The sequence below is a fragment of the Diuraphis noxia genome, unplaced genomic scaffold (assembly GCF_037042655.1).
Source record: "Diuraphis noxia isolate RWA-SAM2 unplaced genomic scaffold, SU_Dnox_SAM2 contig0002, whole genome shotgun sequence".
NCBI lineage: Eukaryota > Metazoa > Arthropoda > Insecta > Hemiptera > Aphididae > Diuraphis > Diuraphis noxia.
Window position 1 is genome coordinate 87,240,073 of NW_028301712.1, and position 15,661 is coordinate 87,255,733.

The 15,661-nt window shown below is 33.6% G+C and overlaps 1 protein-coding gene across 1 annotated transcript; it reads left to right on the forward strand.

The window, feature by feature from the left end:
* The first annotated feature begins 7,696 nt into the window (after positions 1-7,696).
* Positions 7,697-13,230, forward strand: LOC149059082 (uncharacterized). Its single transcript, XM_089218542.1, has 3 exons — positions 7,697-10,931; positions 10,979-13,000; positions 13,091-13,230. The coding sequence occupies exons 1-3, from the start codon at positions 7,697-7,699 to the stop codon at positions 13,228-13,230; spliced, it is 5,397 nt and encodes a 1,798-aa protein (XP_089074668.1).
* The last annotated feature ends 2,431 nt before the right edge of the window (positions 13,231-15,661 follow it).

A 15,661-nucleotide genomic window follows, 5' to 3' on the forward strand; every position in this document is an offset into this window, starting at 1 on the left:
AATATTTTCTATTATGATAAAATAGTACTATCAAAACAAAATTACGACGTACTTCATGGTTCTATTTTATATGGTCAGTGGAAAAACCGAAATAAACACAATAATCAATGTACACACACGTCTTACATCGATTACGGTGTTCGGATTTCACAAGTCATATCTATAACTAGCTCAATAGTTATAATATAATAAATGATAACAAAACAATTATTTACATAATATTACTGTAACAGTAGTAATACTAAGGCCGATCGCACACCAAAAGAGCAAAACTGTGTTAGTCATCGTTAGTCATATTTGTTTTAATCAACTTAAAACAATTTGTTTTCTATATACGCATATCAGTTAGTCAAGATAAGTCTAGACAAACAATATTTTAGTTATTTTTTAGTTTCAAAAATGTCATCTGACGAAGATGTTGCCATTTGTATGTGGTACTCTCTACACAATTTAGAAGAACGGGAAAAAAAAGATATGGGTACACCCATTAAACCAAAAACGTAAATTGTAAAATTGTAAAATTGTAAAATTGCAATAATATAATATAAATTATAATAAATTATAATAATATAAATAATTAATAATAATTAATAATTTGTATTATAATAATATTAATACTATACTATAATATAAACACGATATGATATATAAGAATATTCGTTGTTTAATTATGACTAATTATGACTATCGAAAAATGCAGACACTTCAGACAGTATCAGTCATGACTAATTGTGTTTTAAAGCAAAAACGTTTTGTTTTGACTATGTCTAATCAGTGTGCGTGTGCAATGTAATTTCCGATGTTCTATTTTTAACAAAACTGTGTTAGGCTGACTAACACTGTCTAACGCAGTTTTGCTCTTTTGGTGTGCGATCGGCCCAGTGGCGTATATAAGGGGGGGGCCTAGTGGGCTGCAGCCCCTCCCGAAATTACAGTCTTAACTGTTAACTATATTGTAGTCTCTAGGTGCTAGATAATTATTGTTAGTCGCTATATATATTATAGCCCACCCCAAAAATTATTTCTATATACGCTACTGGATCGGCCTAATACTTATGCATAACAATTACAAAATATATAATTTGTATAATATAATACACACATAACAAAATAGGTACGCTCTAATATATAGTAAATATATATTAAAATTATATAAAAAAAATGGGAAGAGGCCAAGAGGGGCGCTAATTTCTAAATTGATCATGGGGCGCACTGGGAAAACTCCCGGTGTCCCGGTGGACCAGTACGGGCCTGAAAGTACCTACACATAGTTTTTCAAAAATAGTAATAATATTGTGATGTTTTTATACTAATATAGGTGACATATTAAATAAAGTTTTTGTCACCATTTAACCCCCCCCCCTTATTCACAGAAAAAAAAATTCCATGTTGCCTGGTTATGAATTGATTTGAATGGCCTGCAAAAATTTTGGCACCAACAATAAAAAAGTTGAAATGACGCCCCTGAGTGATAGTGATATTATGTGTGTGAAGTTAGCCCCCCGACTTTGTCCAATCGATTCCAAAACTATGTCAATATTTTGCAAATTAATTGCAAATAATTACAAATTAATTGCAAATTGGTTTTTAGAATTTGCAAATCGATATTTTATTTTTGGGGAATTTTTCAAGTTTTTTTGGTCTTGGATGACAATACAATAATCCGTTGTCATTTTGGGACACGGACCTCCAGGTAGGCGATGACGGGCGGTGTGCAAAGTCATCTTCGAGGAAGTATCACACGCTCGTATCACCGCCGCTGATCGTCGATTAAAAAATTAAAAATTAAAAAATTAAAAAATTCTTTTTATTAAATATAAGAAATTTGTTTCATAAATATTTTTTAAAAACACTTCTAAAAAAACATTTAAAAAAAAATACATTTAAAAAAATAATGAAAAATTTACTGATAAAAAATTTAAAAGGGTGTGGTGCTCTTACACTTGACATATACTTCCAGTCACTATCTTATAAACAGGATTGAACAAAGAAGTGTATGTAAGAGTGTACTTAGCTCGGCTTTAAATGTTTTGTATAAACATTTTTACATATGTTGTCAAAATTCAAACTTTGTATGCTTATAAAAAAAATTGTGACTTTAAATTTATTTTATTTTTCAACTGCTATTGTTAAAATATAGAAATTGAAGAAAAGATTTCAGAAATAAAATAATATAATAAAATCTTATTGGTCAATAATTTTTTAACTAACAAAATATAATTTATACTTGTATGATAGATAATACCGAAGCTATAATGTTTTTTAGAAGTTTTGCTCTTTAATATCAAACATAATAGAACAAAATGGTTGATAAGAATAAGTTGATGGTCTATTCTTAAAAATCATAGACTTATTATTAATAAATGGACCTGCACTTAAAGAGAGAAATCATGAAACCGGTATTGAATGACACCGACAATTACAGTTAGGGGCAACCCATTAAGAATAATTTTTATTTATTTTATATTTTTATTGGTAAGTATTATATTTTTCTATTAAATTTCTATTTTTATTTAATTTTTTTCTTGATCTATTCCAATCTTTTATTTATATTACTTACTTTTTTGTTTTATTAATTATAAAGTTTTCCTGACAAAATCATCTAAACTTAGTTATATAAAGTACTTTTTTTTTTTTTTAAATGCCGGTTCATTTATTGCTATTATATTTTTTAATTATTTAGGCATTTATTTAATTTATTATTATAGATTAGAAACCAATTTGCAATTAATTTGCAAAATATTGACATAGTTTTGGAATCGATCTTTATTATTCGTTTTCTTTTTTCATAAGAGCAATAGCAGCAATAACATCTTTATTTCTTTTTTCAGAAACAATTTTACGTGATTTGAGTAAACATAAAGCATTTCCCGTAGGAATAATTGATGGATTGTTTCCTCCTAAAAAGTAAATGTAAAATATTTTAAATACAATTCCAAACGTAAAATAACAAAAAATATATATACAACTGGAGATTATAAAATATCAGAACTTATTTATTTTAGTGGAAACTTCAAATTTAGCGAGTTTATTTTGTTCTTAAGTTATATTCTTATATTCATTACTTCACAAGTACCTATGACTAATGATTTCAATTATTGTTAGCTATAAATATTTAAAAATCAAAACATCACAGTTGTCTACAAGATGTACAAAAGTGCACCATAAACTCGTAGATAATAAAATAATACAAAAATGTTATAAGCCTTATTACTTGGTAAAGAATATATGTTATATAATTATGTATAATGAATCTGTATAGTATTTCAGAAATAATGATATAAAAGTTTTTTGATTCGATTTCTTGTTTTATCAAATATGCATATTTTAGATTCTGAGCGGAGCGATGAATGTATTGATTTTACCATGATGTGTGTTTTTATTTTAATTTTTTTAAATTTTTTTTTGTGTCTGTCATCACGTTTTGGGGCAGTAAAAGTGCTCCGATTTTTGACTTCAGTACCCCTCGTTCGATCAGAAAGTGAATCTAATTGGTACTTCGGGGGATCAAAAGTAAAAAATTCTTAATATTTTTCTTAATAATTGGGATACACAAACTAAAAATTAAGGAAAAAACGGGAATTTTTACGCACAATAAATTTTCGATAAAATCGATTTTGATTTTTGATGTAACTTTAAAACAAATGACCATTGATACATGCAATTTTCACCAAATGTTTATATAAGTATATTCTATCCACCGTGTAATTTTCAAAAAATGTCGACTTAAGTTGAACTATTTATAGGTATATGCAACTTTCGATCATTATTAGTTTTTTTTTTAAAATTAATATCGATAAAAATGTATTTGTTGGGTAGAAAAGCTTGAAAATCACAAAAATTCACAAATTATTTTAATCTTAAAATTCATAAAAAATTTTCTTTTTAAATCTTAGATTTAAAAAATTAATACAAGAGGAAACGGTCAAAACGGTTAAACGCAATTTGGGGGCTAAAGGGTTGCGCACAAATTTTGATTCTGGTCACACAAATACACACAAATGGCGCACTAATTGTTGGCAAAAAAATTCGATTATTCACCCTCAAGGGGGGCTGGGGAAATGGTCAAAACTGTTAAATGTAATTTAGGGGGCTAAAGGGTTGTGCACAAATTTTGATTTTGGTCACACAAATTCATACAAATTGAACACTAATTAATGGTGAAAAATAAACACGATTTACCAACTTGGGGGGGGGGGATGGTGAAATGTTCGTATTTAATTCCATCCATTACAGTAACCCACTTGTAACTAGTGCTGGGCACCAAATCCGGATTCATCCGTATCCGGTTAGGTTAGGTTATATCAGGGCTTTAAACCGGTAACCGGTTTGTAACGAAAACCGGTAGAAAAACCGTATATACGAGAACCGAAAACCGGTAATCGCTTTTAGTATTGGAATCCTGGAAGCGGTTATTGTTAATCGGTAATCAAGGTAAATATCTAAATATTAACATCAAAGCGGTTACCTCGTATTTTCAATTATAACAATAAAATTTTTATTTTTTTATTTATTAAGATCGCCATTATTTCGATCATATGCTTTAAAAATTAAAGTTTAAACAGTTTAAACTTCAAAGTAGTTTGAAAAAATAAATATTTAAATTATTAAAGGAAATCCGAACAAATTAAAGCATATTAAGTTTTTGATTTTGTATTAAATAATAATACTTTTGTTATCAACCCACGAATGCCCTAAATAAATTGTTTTAAAAATATGATAAAAAACTGAAAAAAATGATTTTTTTAAAACCGGTTTTAACCGGTAACCGATTACCAAAAAATCTTATCAACGGTTTTTAAACGATTAACTGTTATTATAGTGTTTGAAATATCTTTATGGAAACGGTTACCGGTTACCAAAATATCACAATCAAACGATAACCGGTTACATCTAAAACACGTATTTACAATACATTTGGGTGAATACAAAAAATAGAAAAAAAATTTGGGAAAAAATTTGGTAAAAAATGGTGATAATTCCGCTAAATATCGTTTAAATTCATTTGTATTGAACAAATCATACTTTTTATATTTTTATCGTTAAGTTCACATTATTTTAATCTAAAACATGTCTTTACAATACATTTGGGTGAATATAAAAGGTCATACAAAATTTTGAAAAACAGGTGATGAATTCGACAAATATCGTCTTAAGTCATTTCTATTAAACTTCTCAAACTTTTTATATTTTTAACGTTAAGTTCACATTATTTTACATCTAAAACACGTCTTTAGAATACATTTGGGTGATTACAAAAAATAGAAAAAAAATTTTTGAAAAAATGGTGATAATTCCGCTAAATATCGTCTAAAGTCATTTGTATTGAACCAATCATACTTTTTATATTTTTATCGTTTAGTTCATATTATTTTACATCTAAAACACGTCTTTGCAATACATTTAGGTGATTACAAAAAATAGAAAAAAAATTTGGTAAAAAATAGTGATAATTCCGCTAAATATCGTCTAAAGTCATTTTTATTAAACTAATCATACTTTTTATATTTTTAACTTTAAGTTCACATTATTTTACATCTAAAACACGTCTTTACAATACATTTGGGTGATTACAAAAAATAGAAAAAAAAATTGGTAAAAAATGGTGATAATTCCGCTAAATATCGTCTAAAGTCATTTGTATTGAACTAATCATACTTTTTATATTTTTATCGTTATGTTCACATTATTTTACATCTAAAACATGTCTTTACAATACATTTGTGTGAATATAAAAGGTCGTAAAAAATTTTTGAAAAAATGGTGATAATTCCGCAAAATATCGTCTAAAGTCATTTGTATTAAACTAATCATACTTTTTATATTTTTAACGTTAAGTTCACATTAGTTTACATCTAAAACACGCCTTTACAATACATTTGGGTGATTACAAAAAATAGAAAAAAAATTTGGTAAAAAATGGTGATAATTCCGTTAAATATCGACTAAAGTCATTTGTATTGAACTAACCATACTTTTTATATTTTTATCGTTAAGTTCATAATATTTTACATCTAAAACACGTCTTTACAATACATTTGTGTGAATATAAAAGGTCATAAAATTTTTTTGAAAAAATGGTGATAATTCCGCAAAATATCGTCTAAAGTCATTTGTATTGAACAAATCATACTTTTTATATTTTTAACGTTAAGTTCACATAATTTTACATCTAAAACACGTCTTTACAATACATTGGGGTGATTATAAAAGGTCGTAAAAAAATTTTGAAATACAGGTGATGAATCCGCTAAATATCGTCTTAATTCATTTCTATTAAACTAATCATACTTTTTATATTTTTAACGTTAATTTCACATTATTTTACATCTAAAACACGTATTTACAATACATTTGGGTGAATACAAAAAATAGAAAAAAAATTTGGTAAAAAATGGTGATAATTCCGCTAAATGTCGTTTAAAGTCATTTCTATTAAACTAATCATACTTTTTATATTTTTATCGTTAAGTTCACATTATTTTACATCTAAATCACGTATTTACAATTGTCGACGCCATATAACACTATATAGCCACCGACCGGCTCACCACACACACACACCCACATCACATATCTGTTACCTGTTTGTACCTATATATTTATATTTTGTATTATTGTTTTTATTTCTGTTTTAATTGTCCGTATCAACTGTGAATTATTATATAATATGTAGATTACGTGCGATCGCCCGCCGCTGTTAAGCGAATATACTTAGCACGGCCGCCCAACCAAACCAGTCTAATTTTCGGAGTATCACGAGAAATACTCGCAAAGAATTACGTGCGCAAATCGCCGTCTTTTTATTTTATATAGTTTTTTTATTGGCACGACTTACCAAGTATTATTTTATGTCTTGTGAGCGCGAATCGCCACATTAATTTATTTAGTATTATTATAATTCGTAATTCGTGTGAGCGCGAATCGCCACTTTAATTTATTTAATATTATTATATTGTACGGGCGCTAATCGCCACAGATTATTATTTTTACTATTGTTCCGGCATAGTGTGTATGTCGTGAATTATTATTATTATTGTTATATTTTTCTATTTTGTATGTGTGAGTGTGAACTTTTCCGTATAGCTAGGACCAGCTGGCCAGACTGCGCTCCACAAATTGTGAGTTTTTACTATTATTGTTATTTATTTACACTATTATAATATTATTATTTTTACCGGCCAGAGGGACCGTAATTTATATATTTATATTTATTGTCTATACAAGCTCACATAGCAGCGTATATTATATCTTGTTGGGCCAGGAGGGCTACGTATTATATATTTATATTTGTCAATTATACAAGCTCACATAGCAGCATAATATTATATTTTTACCTGTTGGGCCAAAAGGGCCGTAGTATCATTATTACTGTTTATTATATATTTATCAGCATTTAAATTGAGTTACCATTTTTACTTAGAGTTACCTATCTCCTTTATCAGTTAAGAACACACACACACAAATATACACATCTACACACACCACCACACACTAGCACTCTCTGGTCTTGCTCGGCGACCCCGTCCACTTCCCTTGAGTCGCTATATACACGTATACACATTTACACAGGTCGGTCGGTGTGTGCGTGCGCTACGAAGTAGTTGGGTAACCGGGCGCGCGTATTATTATCTTACGCTCCCGGCCCGTTCATTTTGGTGACCTCGACGTGATATTGTATTAGTTCACATTGATTATGGGTTTAGACGAGAGCGATCAAAGGATCTTAACTGACCTAAAGAGGAAAAGAGGTGTCATAAAGGCTTCGTTAACACGAGCTCGAAATTTTATGAATACATTTAATCCGAGAGAACAAGCTATTACGTTAGTGGAGTTCAGGCAGGAAGAACTGCCGCAGATCAGCAGGAAGTTCGATGAGATACAATGTCAAATCGAACTTCTTGATGTTGACAATTTTGAGAATAATGAGCAGGCTAGAGAAGCCTTTGAAAATGATTATTATGCGGTTCGCTCGGAGATGCAAGAGTTGATTAACCAGGAGAAGTCGCATAACTCGTCGATGAGTAATAATTCATTAATTGCTAGTGCTAGTGCTTCGCATTCTCAACAAGCGCGGCTTCCTCCTATTGAAATACCGAAATTTGACGGTAATATACAGGAGTGGAATTCCTTCTTTGACCTTTATAAGGCAATGGTTCACAATAATGAGCATTATTCGTTAGCTCAGAAATTCTCCTACCTTAGATTGGCACTAGGTGGTCCAGCATCGGATATTATCAAAGGGATACCGATCACAGAACTCAACTATGAAGTAGCTATGAGAAAATTACAACAGAGATACGAAAACAAAAGCTTGGTTATTCAGTCGCATATTCGTGCCATTCTTGACGCACCCCGAGTAGAGGTCGCTTCGGCGAACGAACTGCAGAAGCTGCATTCATGTGTCTCAACTCATATCGCCGCACTTGAGTCGTTGTGCCAACCGATTGAGCACTGGGACGCATGGCTCGTAACAATTATTTTGAGGAAATTAGACCAGACCACAAGTCATGAATGGCAGTTGCGTCGAACTAACACAGATTTACCAACATATATCGAGCTGGAAGAATTCATTGCAAGTCGTTGTATTGCATTTGAGAGCTCCGAAACACTAGATGCTAATGAAAAGGGTGAAAGGGCAAGATATCCGACGAATAGCGCAATTACGAAGAAGACGTCTAATCATACAGCTACAAGAAAAGGACTCATAGCCTCAATCCCCAATAATATAAAATGCAGCTGCTGCTCTGAACCACATAAACTATACGCATGTGGTAAGTTTAAAGATCTATCAATAGGAGATCGTGTCACAGTGGTTCGAGACTCAAGATTATGCTTCAACTGTTTTTCTCCAACTCACATGGCAACTGTATGCAAATCTCTTTATGGTTGTCGTATATGCAGACGAAGGCACAACACACTGTTGCACTTTGACAAGGATCCAGAGCCTCAACAACCCACTGAAAGGGAACGGGCTACAACAGAGACGTCAAACGTGTCGGCAGCTGCATCCGCTTTTAATGGACTAGAACAAAACTACACGTTTCTAGCAACTGCAGTTGTCCTTGTTACTGATAGGCGAGGCAATCAGCGTAAGTGTAGAGCTCTACTTGATAGCGGCTCACAGGTGAATTTTATATCAGGGAACCTCGCCAAGTCACTGCAACTAGAATGTAAAAAGTCTAACCTACCAGTCGGTGGTATTGGGGCGAGCCAAGTGAGAGCTGTATCCTATGTTGAAGTCTTAGTTCAATCAAGACTAAGTGATTATTGTGTTAAGTTGGTATGTTACGTGTTGCCAACAATTGTGAATAATTTACCATCATGTGAAACGCCAAAAGAGGGTTGGCAAATTCCAGATGATTTGATGTCACAACTAGCAGACCCTTTCTTTCAAAATCCAGGGACAGTTGATTTATTAATAGGTGGTGGAGTATTTTTTGATGTGTTCTCAACTACTGTACCTCGGATACCATTAAACGTCAAAAATGTAGTTTTGAACTCCAGCAATCTTGGGTGGATAGTGACCGGTGAAATAGGAGTAGTGACCTTAGTTGGAATTCATTCAGTCGGCGAATCTTTAGAGGAAGATTGGAAAGCGATTATGGTCGGTGAGACTTCCAGTTTCGGACGGCTATCGAAGGCAAATCAAAGATGTTTGGAAGAGGCAGAAACGGTTGAACATTTTAATCAAACTACATACAGAGATGAGGAGGGACGGTTCATAGTACGTCTGCCAAGGAAAGACACAGTGAATGAGTTGGGTTCTACGTTGGCTATGGCGACATCCCGATTCCTCAGTGTGGAACGCAGATTCCAGCACGATGAGAAGTTTAGAACTGAATACACAAGGTTCATCAATGAATATATTGAAATGGGACATATGGTAGAAGTCGTCGATGAACTAGTGCTACCAAAACCATCTTTTTACCTACCACATCATGCGGTCCTTAAAGGCTCAAGTCTGACAACCAAGCTCCGAGTTGTGTTTGATGCGTCAGCCACAAGCTCGTCAGGGCTATCGCTCAACAAGGTATTGAAATGCGGTCCTACCGTGCAAGAGGACGTATTCGGAATACTTACCCGTTTTAGAAAACACCAATACGTCGTAACATCCGACGTCGAAAAAATGTTCCGTCAAGTACGCGTCTCAGAGGATGATTGGAACCTGCAACGGATTTTGTGGAGACAAAATCCGGAAGAGCAGTTGCGTACTTATCAATTGACGACTGTGACCTATGGAACGACACCAGCGTCATTTCTGGCTACACAATGCCTAGTTGCTTTGGCAGAAGAAGTGAAGGAACAATACCCCGAAGCGTCAAGGTCTATTCTTCGTGACTTTTATATGGACGATTTAATGACAGGCGCGGACAGTGTGGAGGACTGTTGTAGAATTCAGAAAGAGGTAAACTCTATCCTTGATTCTGCAAAAATGCCACTGAGAAAGTGGTGTTCAAACTCACGAGATATAATTGAACAAATGGGTAAACGGGAAGGTGATACGTTGTTTACACTTGAGATAGGAGATGGAGAAATAGTGAAATCGTTAGGACTGGAATGGAAGCCACTGTTAGATCAATTCTTTTTTACTATATCTCCTATTTTACAACCGAAATGTTTAACTAAGCGAGTGATATTATCAGATCTCAATAAGATTTTTGACCCTCTTGGGTTTTTGACACCCGTGCTGATAAAAGGAAAAATTTTTCTGCAACAAATGTGGGCAGAGAAAATGGATTGGGATAAACCGTTGCCAATAGCCATGCAAACAAAATGGAGCGCCTTTTACCAAAGTTTAGGGCAGTTGAAGGTACTAGAAATTCCAAGGAAAGCGATTCCAAGTCTGTCGAAGGACATCGAAGTCCATGGGTTCTGCGACGCTTCGGAAGAAGCGTACGGCGCGTGCATTTATGTACGTTCTATAGATGGCAACGGAATATGGAGTTCGAGACTCTTATGTTCGAAACCCGTGTAGCACCTTTGAAGGGAACTACCATTCCACGCTTAGAGCTGAATGGGGCGCTATTACTTGCCGAATTAGTCAACAAAGTGTCAGAGTCATGGGGCTTCCAGTTGGGAAGTTGCCAATTATGGACTGATTCGATCGTAGTCTTGAGTTGGATAAACAGTCAGCAAACCAGATTAAAATCTTACGTTCTAAATCGAATATCTCAAATTTTGGAATTAACTGATGCGAGCCAGTGGCACCACGTACGTACAGCCGAGAACCCTGCTGATGTTATTTCCCGTGGCATAAGTGCCAAGGAGCTGTTGGGAGCAGATCTCTGGTGGCATGGACCAAGATGGATGTCAGATCAAAAAGGCCAATGGAATACTTCAGAAGTACAGTTAATCAAAGATGAAGAGATCCCGGAACAACGAACAGTAAAACTTGCATTAGTGATTTCTCTACCATTAACTAAGCTCTTCGACGCGTTCTCGAATTGGCACAAACTAGTACGCTCAGTAGCATGGCTCTTACGATTCAAAAGGTATATGAAGCTAAAAAGAACTATTGAATATCCAAAGCATTTATTAGTTCCCGAGTTACAAGGCGCTAAGGTCGCTGTGATCAAATGGGTTCAGAGAGAGTCGTTTCACGAGGAGATAAAATCATTAGAAGCTAATAAGGAACTACCTCGAAGAAGCAAAATCAAGAATTTGCAGCCATTCATAAAGGACGGGATAATCCATGTCGGAGGGCGCCTAGAGTATTCCAACATATCTGAACAGCAAAAGCATCCATTAGTACTACCAGCAAGCCACAAAATAACGCGCTTAATATTTGAAGATCGGCACCGAGAATTACTGCACTGTGGACCACAGGCCTTGTTGGCCGAAATAAGAAGAATGTATTGGCCACTGAGAGGACGAATAATGGCACGTTCAGTAACATCACGTTGTGTTCAGTGTATAAGGGCAAGACCTAAGTTTTTGTTACCACTCATGGCCCCATTACCAAAGGATCGAGTACAATGCTCTCGGCCTTTTGCTATCGCTGGGGTAGATTTTGCTGGTCCGATTGTTATCAGAAGCGGAATCCGTCGAGTAACCGGCATCAAAGCCTGGATTGCTGTTTTTGTGTGTTTTTCGACTAGGGCAATTCACTTAGAGGCTGTGGAAGACCTAACAAGTGCTGCATTCGTAGCTTGCTTACGTCGATTTATGTCAAGGCGTGGAAAATGTAAGAGAATTTATAGCGATAATGGTACTAATTTCGTTGGGGCGCAAAAGGAGCTCACTGCATACATGGACAAAATTGATAAGCGAATGGAAGGAGAAGGAATCGAATGGAGATTCAACCCCCCATCAGCCCCTCATTTTGGAGGGCTTTGGGAGAATGCTGTGAAAAGCACAAAATTTCATCTCACAAGGATAATGAAGGACACACGGCTCACTTTGGGAGAACTCAGCACGTTATTATGCCAGATAGAGGCCTGTGTAAACTCAAGACCAATGACACCTCTGAGTAGCGATCCGGCTGATTTAGAGGCGCTAACACCAGCGCACTTTTTAATTGGTGGGCCCATGTTCCTACCACCTGAGAATGATCTCACAGAAGCCGAGCCAAATGGTATACGGCGTTGGAAAAAGGTACAATATCTGATGCAAACATTCTGGAAACGATGGGAGAGTGAGTACCTGCCACAGTGTCAAGTGCGCGGTAAGTGGTTATGCAGTACAAGACCAATGCAGATAAATGACGTAGTGATAATAAGAGGAGAAAGCAATCATCCAACCAAGTGGAATTTAGGAATAGTCATCCAGCTTCATCCGGGTAAGGATGGAGTTATTCGAGTGGTAACTCTTCGCACGGCCAGCGGAGTGGAAATGCGTCGACCAACAGTGAAACTATGTTGCCTTCCAGTGCATGATGAGGACTCAAGTGTTGAAAAATCAGATTTTCAACGGGGGGAGGATGTCAACGCCATATCACACTATATAGCTTCCGACCGGCTCACCACACACACACACCCACATCACATATCTGTTACCTGTTTGTACCTATATATTTATATTTTGTATTATTGTTTTTATTTCTGTTTTAATTGTCCGTATCAACTGTGAATTATTATATAATATGTAGATTACGTGCGATCGCCCGCCGCTGTTAAGCGAATATACTTAGCACGGCCGCCCAACCAAACCAGTCTAGTTTTCGGAGTATCACGAGAAATACTCGCAAAGAATTACGTGCGCAAATCGCCGTCTTTTTATTTTATATAGTTTTTTTATCGGCACGACTTACCAAGTATTATTTTATGTCTTGTGAGCGCGAATCGCCACATTAATTTATTTAGTATTATTATAATTCGTAATTCGTGTGAGCGCGAATCGCCACTTTAATTTATTTAATATTATTATATTGTACGGGCGCTAATCGCCACAGATTATTATTTTTACTATTGTTCCGGCATAGTGTGTATGTCGTGAATTATTATTATTATTGTTATATTTTTCTATTTTGTATGTGTGAGTGTGAACTTTTCCGTATAGCTAGGACCAGCTGGCCAGACTGCGCTCCACAAATTGTGAGTTTTTACTATTATTGTTATTTATTTACACTATTATAATATTATTATTTTTACCGGCCAGAGGGACCGTAATTTATATATTTATATTTATTGTCTATACAAGCTCACATAGCAGCGTATATTATATCTTGTTGGGCCAGGAGGGCTACGTATTATATATTTATATTTGTCAATTATACAAGCTCACATAGCAGCATAATATTATATTTTTACCTGTTGGGCCAAAAGGGCCGTAGTATCATTATTACTGTTTATTATATATTTATCAGCATTTAAATTGAGTTACCATTTTTACTTAGAGTTACCTATCTCCTTTATCAGTTAAGAACACACACACACAAATATACACATCTACACACACCACCACACACTAGCACTCTCTGGTCTTGCTCGGCGACCCCGTCCACTTCCCTTGAGTCGCTATATACACGTATACACATTTACACAGGTCGGTCGGTGTGTGCGTGCGCTACGAAGTAGTTGGGTAACCGGGCGCGCGTATTATTATCTTACGCTCCCGGCCCGTTCAACAATACATTTGGGTGAATATAAAAGGTCGTAAAAAATATTTGAAAAACAGGTGATGAATCCGTTAAATATCGTTTAAAGTCATTTCTATTAAACTAATCATACTTTTTATATTTTTAACGTTAAGTTCACATTATTTTACATCTAAAACACGTCTTTACAATACATTTGGGTGAATATAAAAGGTCGTAAAAAAATTTTGAAATACAGATGATGAATCCGCAAAATATCGTCCTAAGTCATTTCTATTAAACTAATCATACTTTTTATATTTTTATCGTTAAGTTCACATAATTTTACATCTAAAACACGTATTTACAATACATTTGGGTGAATACAAAAAATAGAAATAAAATTTGGTAAAAAATGGTGATAATTCCGCTAAATATCGTTTAAAGTCATTTGTATTGAACTAATCATACTTTTTATATTTTTATCGTTAAGTTCACATAATTTTACATCTAAAACACGTTTTTACAATACATTTGGGTGATTATAAAAGGTCGTAAAAAAATTTTGAAATACAGGTGATGAATCCGCTAAATATCGTCTTAAGTCATTTCCATTAAACTAATCATACTTTTTATATTTTTATCGTTAAGTTCACATTATTTTACATCTAAATCACGTATTTACAATACATTTGAGTGAATATAAAAGGTCGTAAAAAATATTTGAAAAACAGGTAATGAATCCGTTAAATATCGTTTAAAGTCATTTCTATTAAACTAATCATACTTTTTATATTTTTAACGTTAAGTTCACATTATTTTACATCTAAAACACGTCTTTACAATACATTTGGGTGAATATAAAAGGTCGTAAAAAAATTTTGAAATACAGGTGATGAATCCGCAAAATATCGTCCTAAGTCATTTCTATTAAACTAATCATACTTTTTATATTTTTATCGTTAAGTTCACATAATTTTACATCTAAAACACGTTTTTACAATACATTTGGGTAATTATAAAAGGTCGTAAAAAAATTTTGAAATACAGGTGATGAATCCGCTAAATATCGTCTTAAGTCATTACTATTAAACTAATCATACTTTTTATATTTTTATCGTTAAGTTCACATTATTTTACATCTAAATCACGTATTTACAATACATTTGGGTGAATATAAAAGGTCGTAAAAAATATTTGAAAAACAGGTGATGAATCCGTTAAATATCGTTTAAAGTCATTTCTATTAAACTAATCATACTTTTTATATTTTTAACGTTAAGTTCACATTATTTTACATCTAAAACACGTCTTTACAATACATTTGGGTGAATATAAAAGGTCGTAAAAAAATTTTGAAAAACAGGTGATGAATCCGTTAAATATCGTTTAAAGTCATTTCTATTAAACTAATCATACTTTTTATATTTTTAACGTTAAGTTCACATTATTTTACATCTAAAACACGTTTTTACAATACATTTGGGTGAATATAAAAGGTCGTAAAAAAATTTTGAAATACAGGTGATGAATCCGCAAAATATCGTCCTAAGTCATTTCTATTAAACTAATCATACTTTTTATATTTTTATCGTTAAGTTCACATAATTTTACATCTAAAACACGTATTTACAATACATTTGG

Bases quoted from the DNA above. Each gene is read 5' to 3' on its own strand.
- LOC149059082 (XM_089218542.1), top strand. From the start codon at position 7,697: ATGGGTTTAGACGAGAGCGATCAAAGGATCTTAACTGACCTAAAGAGG. The intron at 10,932-10,978 runs GCAACGGAATAT...AAACCCGTGTAG, and splicing joins TTATGTACGTTCTATAGATG to CACCTTTGAAGGGAACTACC. The intron at 13,001-13,090 runs GTTTGTACCTAT...TATAATATGTAG, and splicing joins ACATCACATATCTGTTACCT to ATTACGTGCGATCGCCCGCC.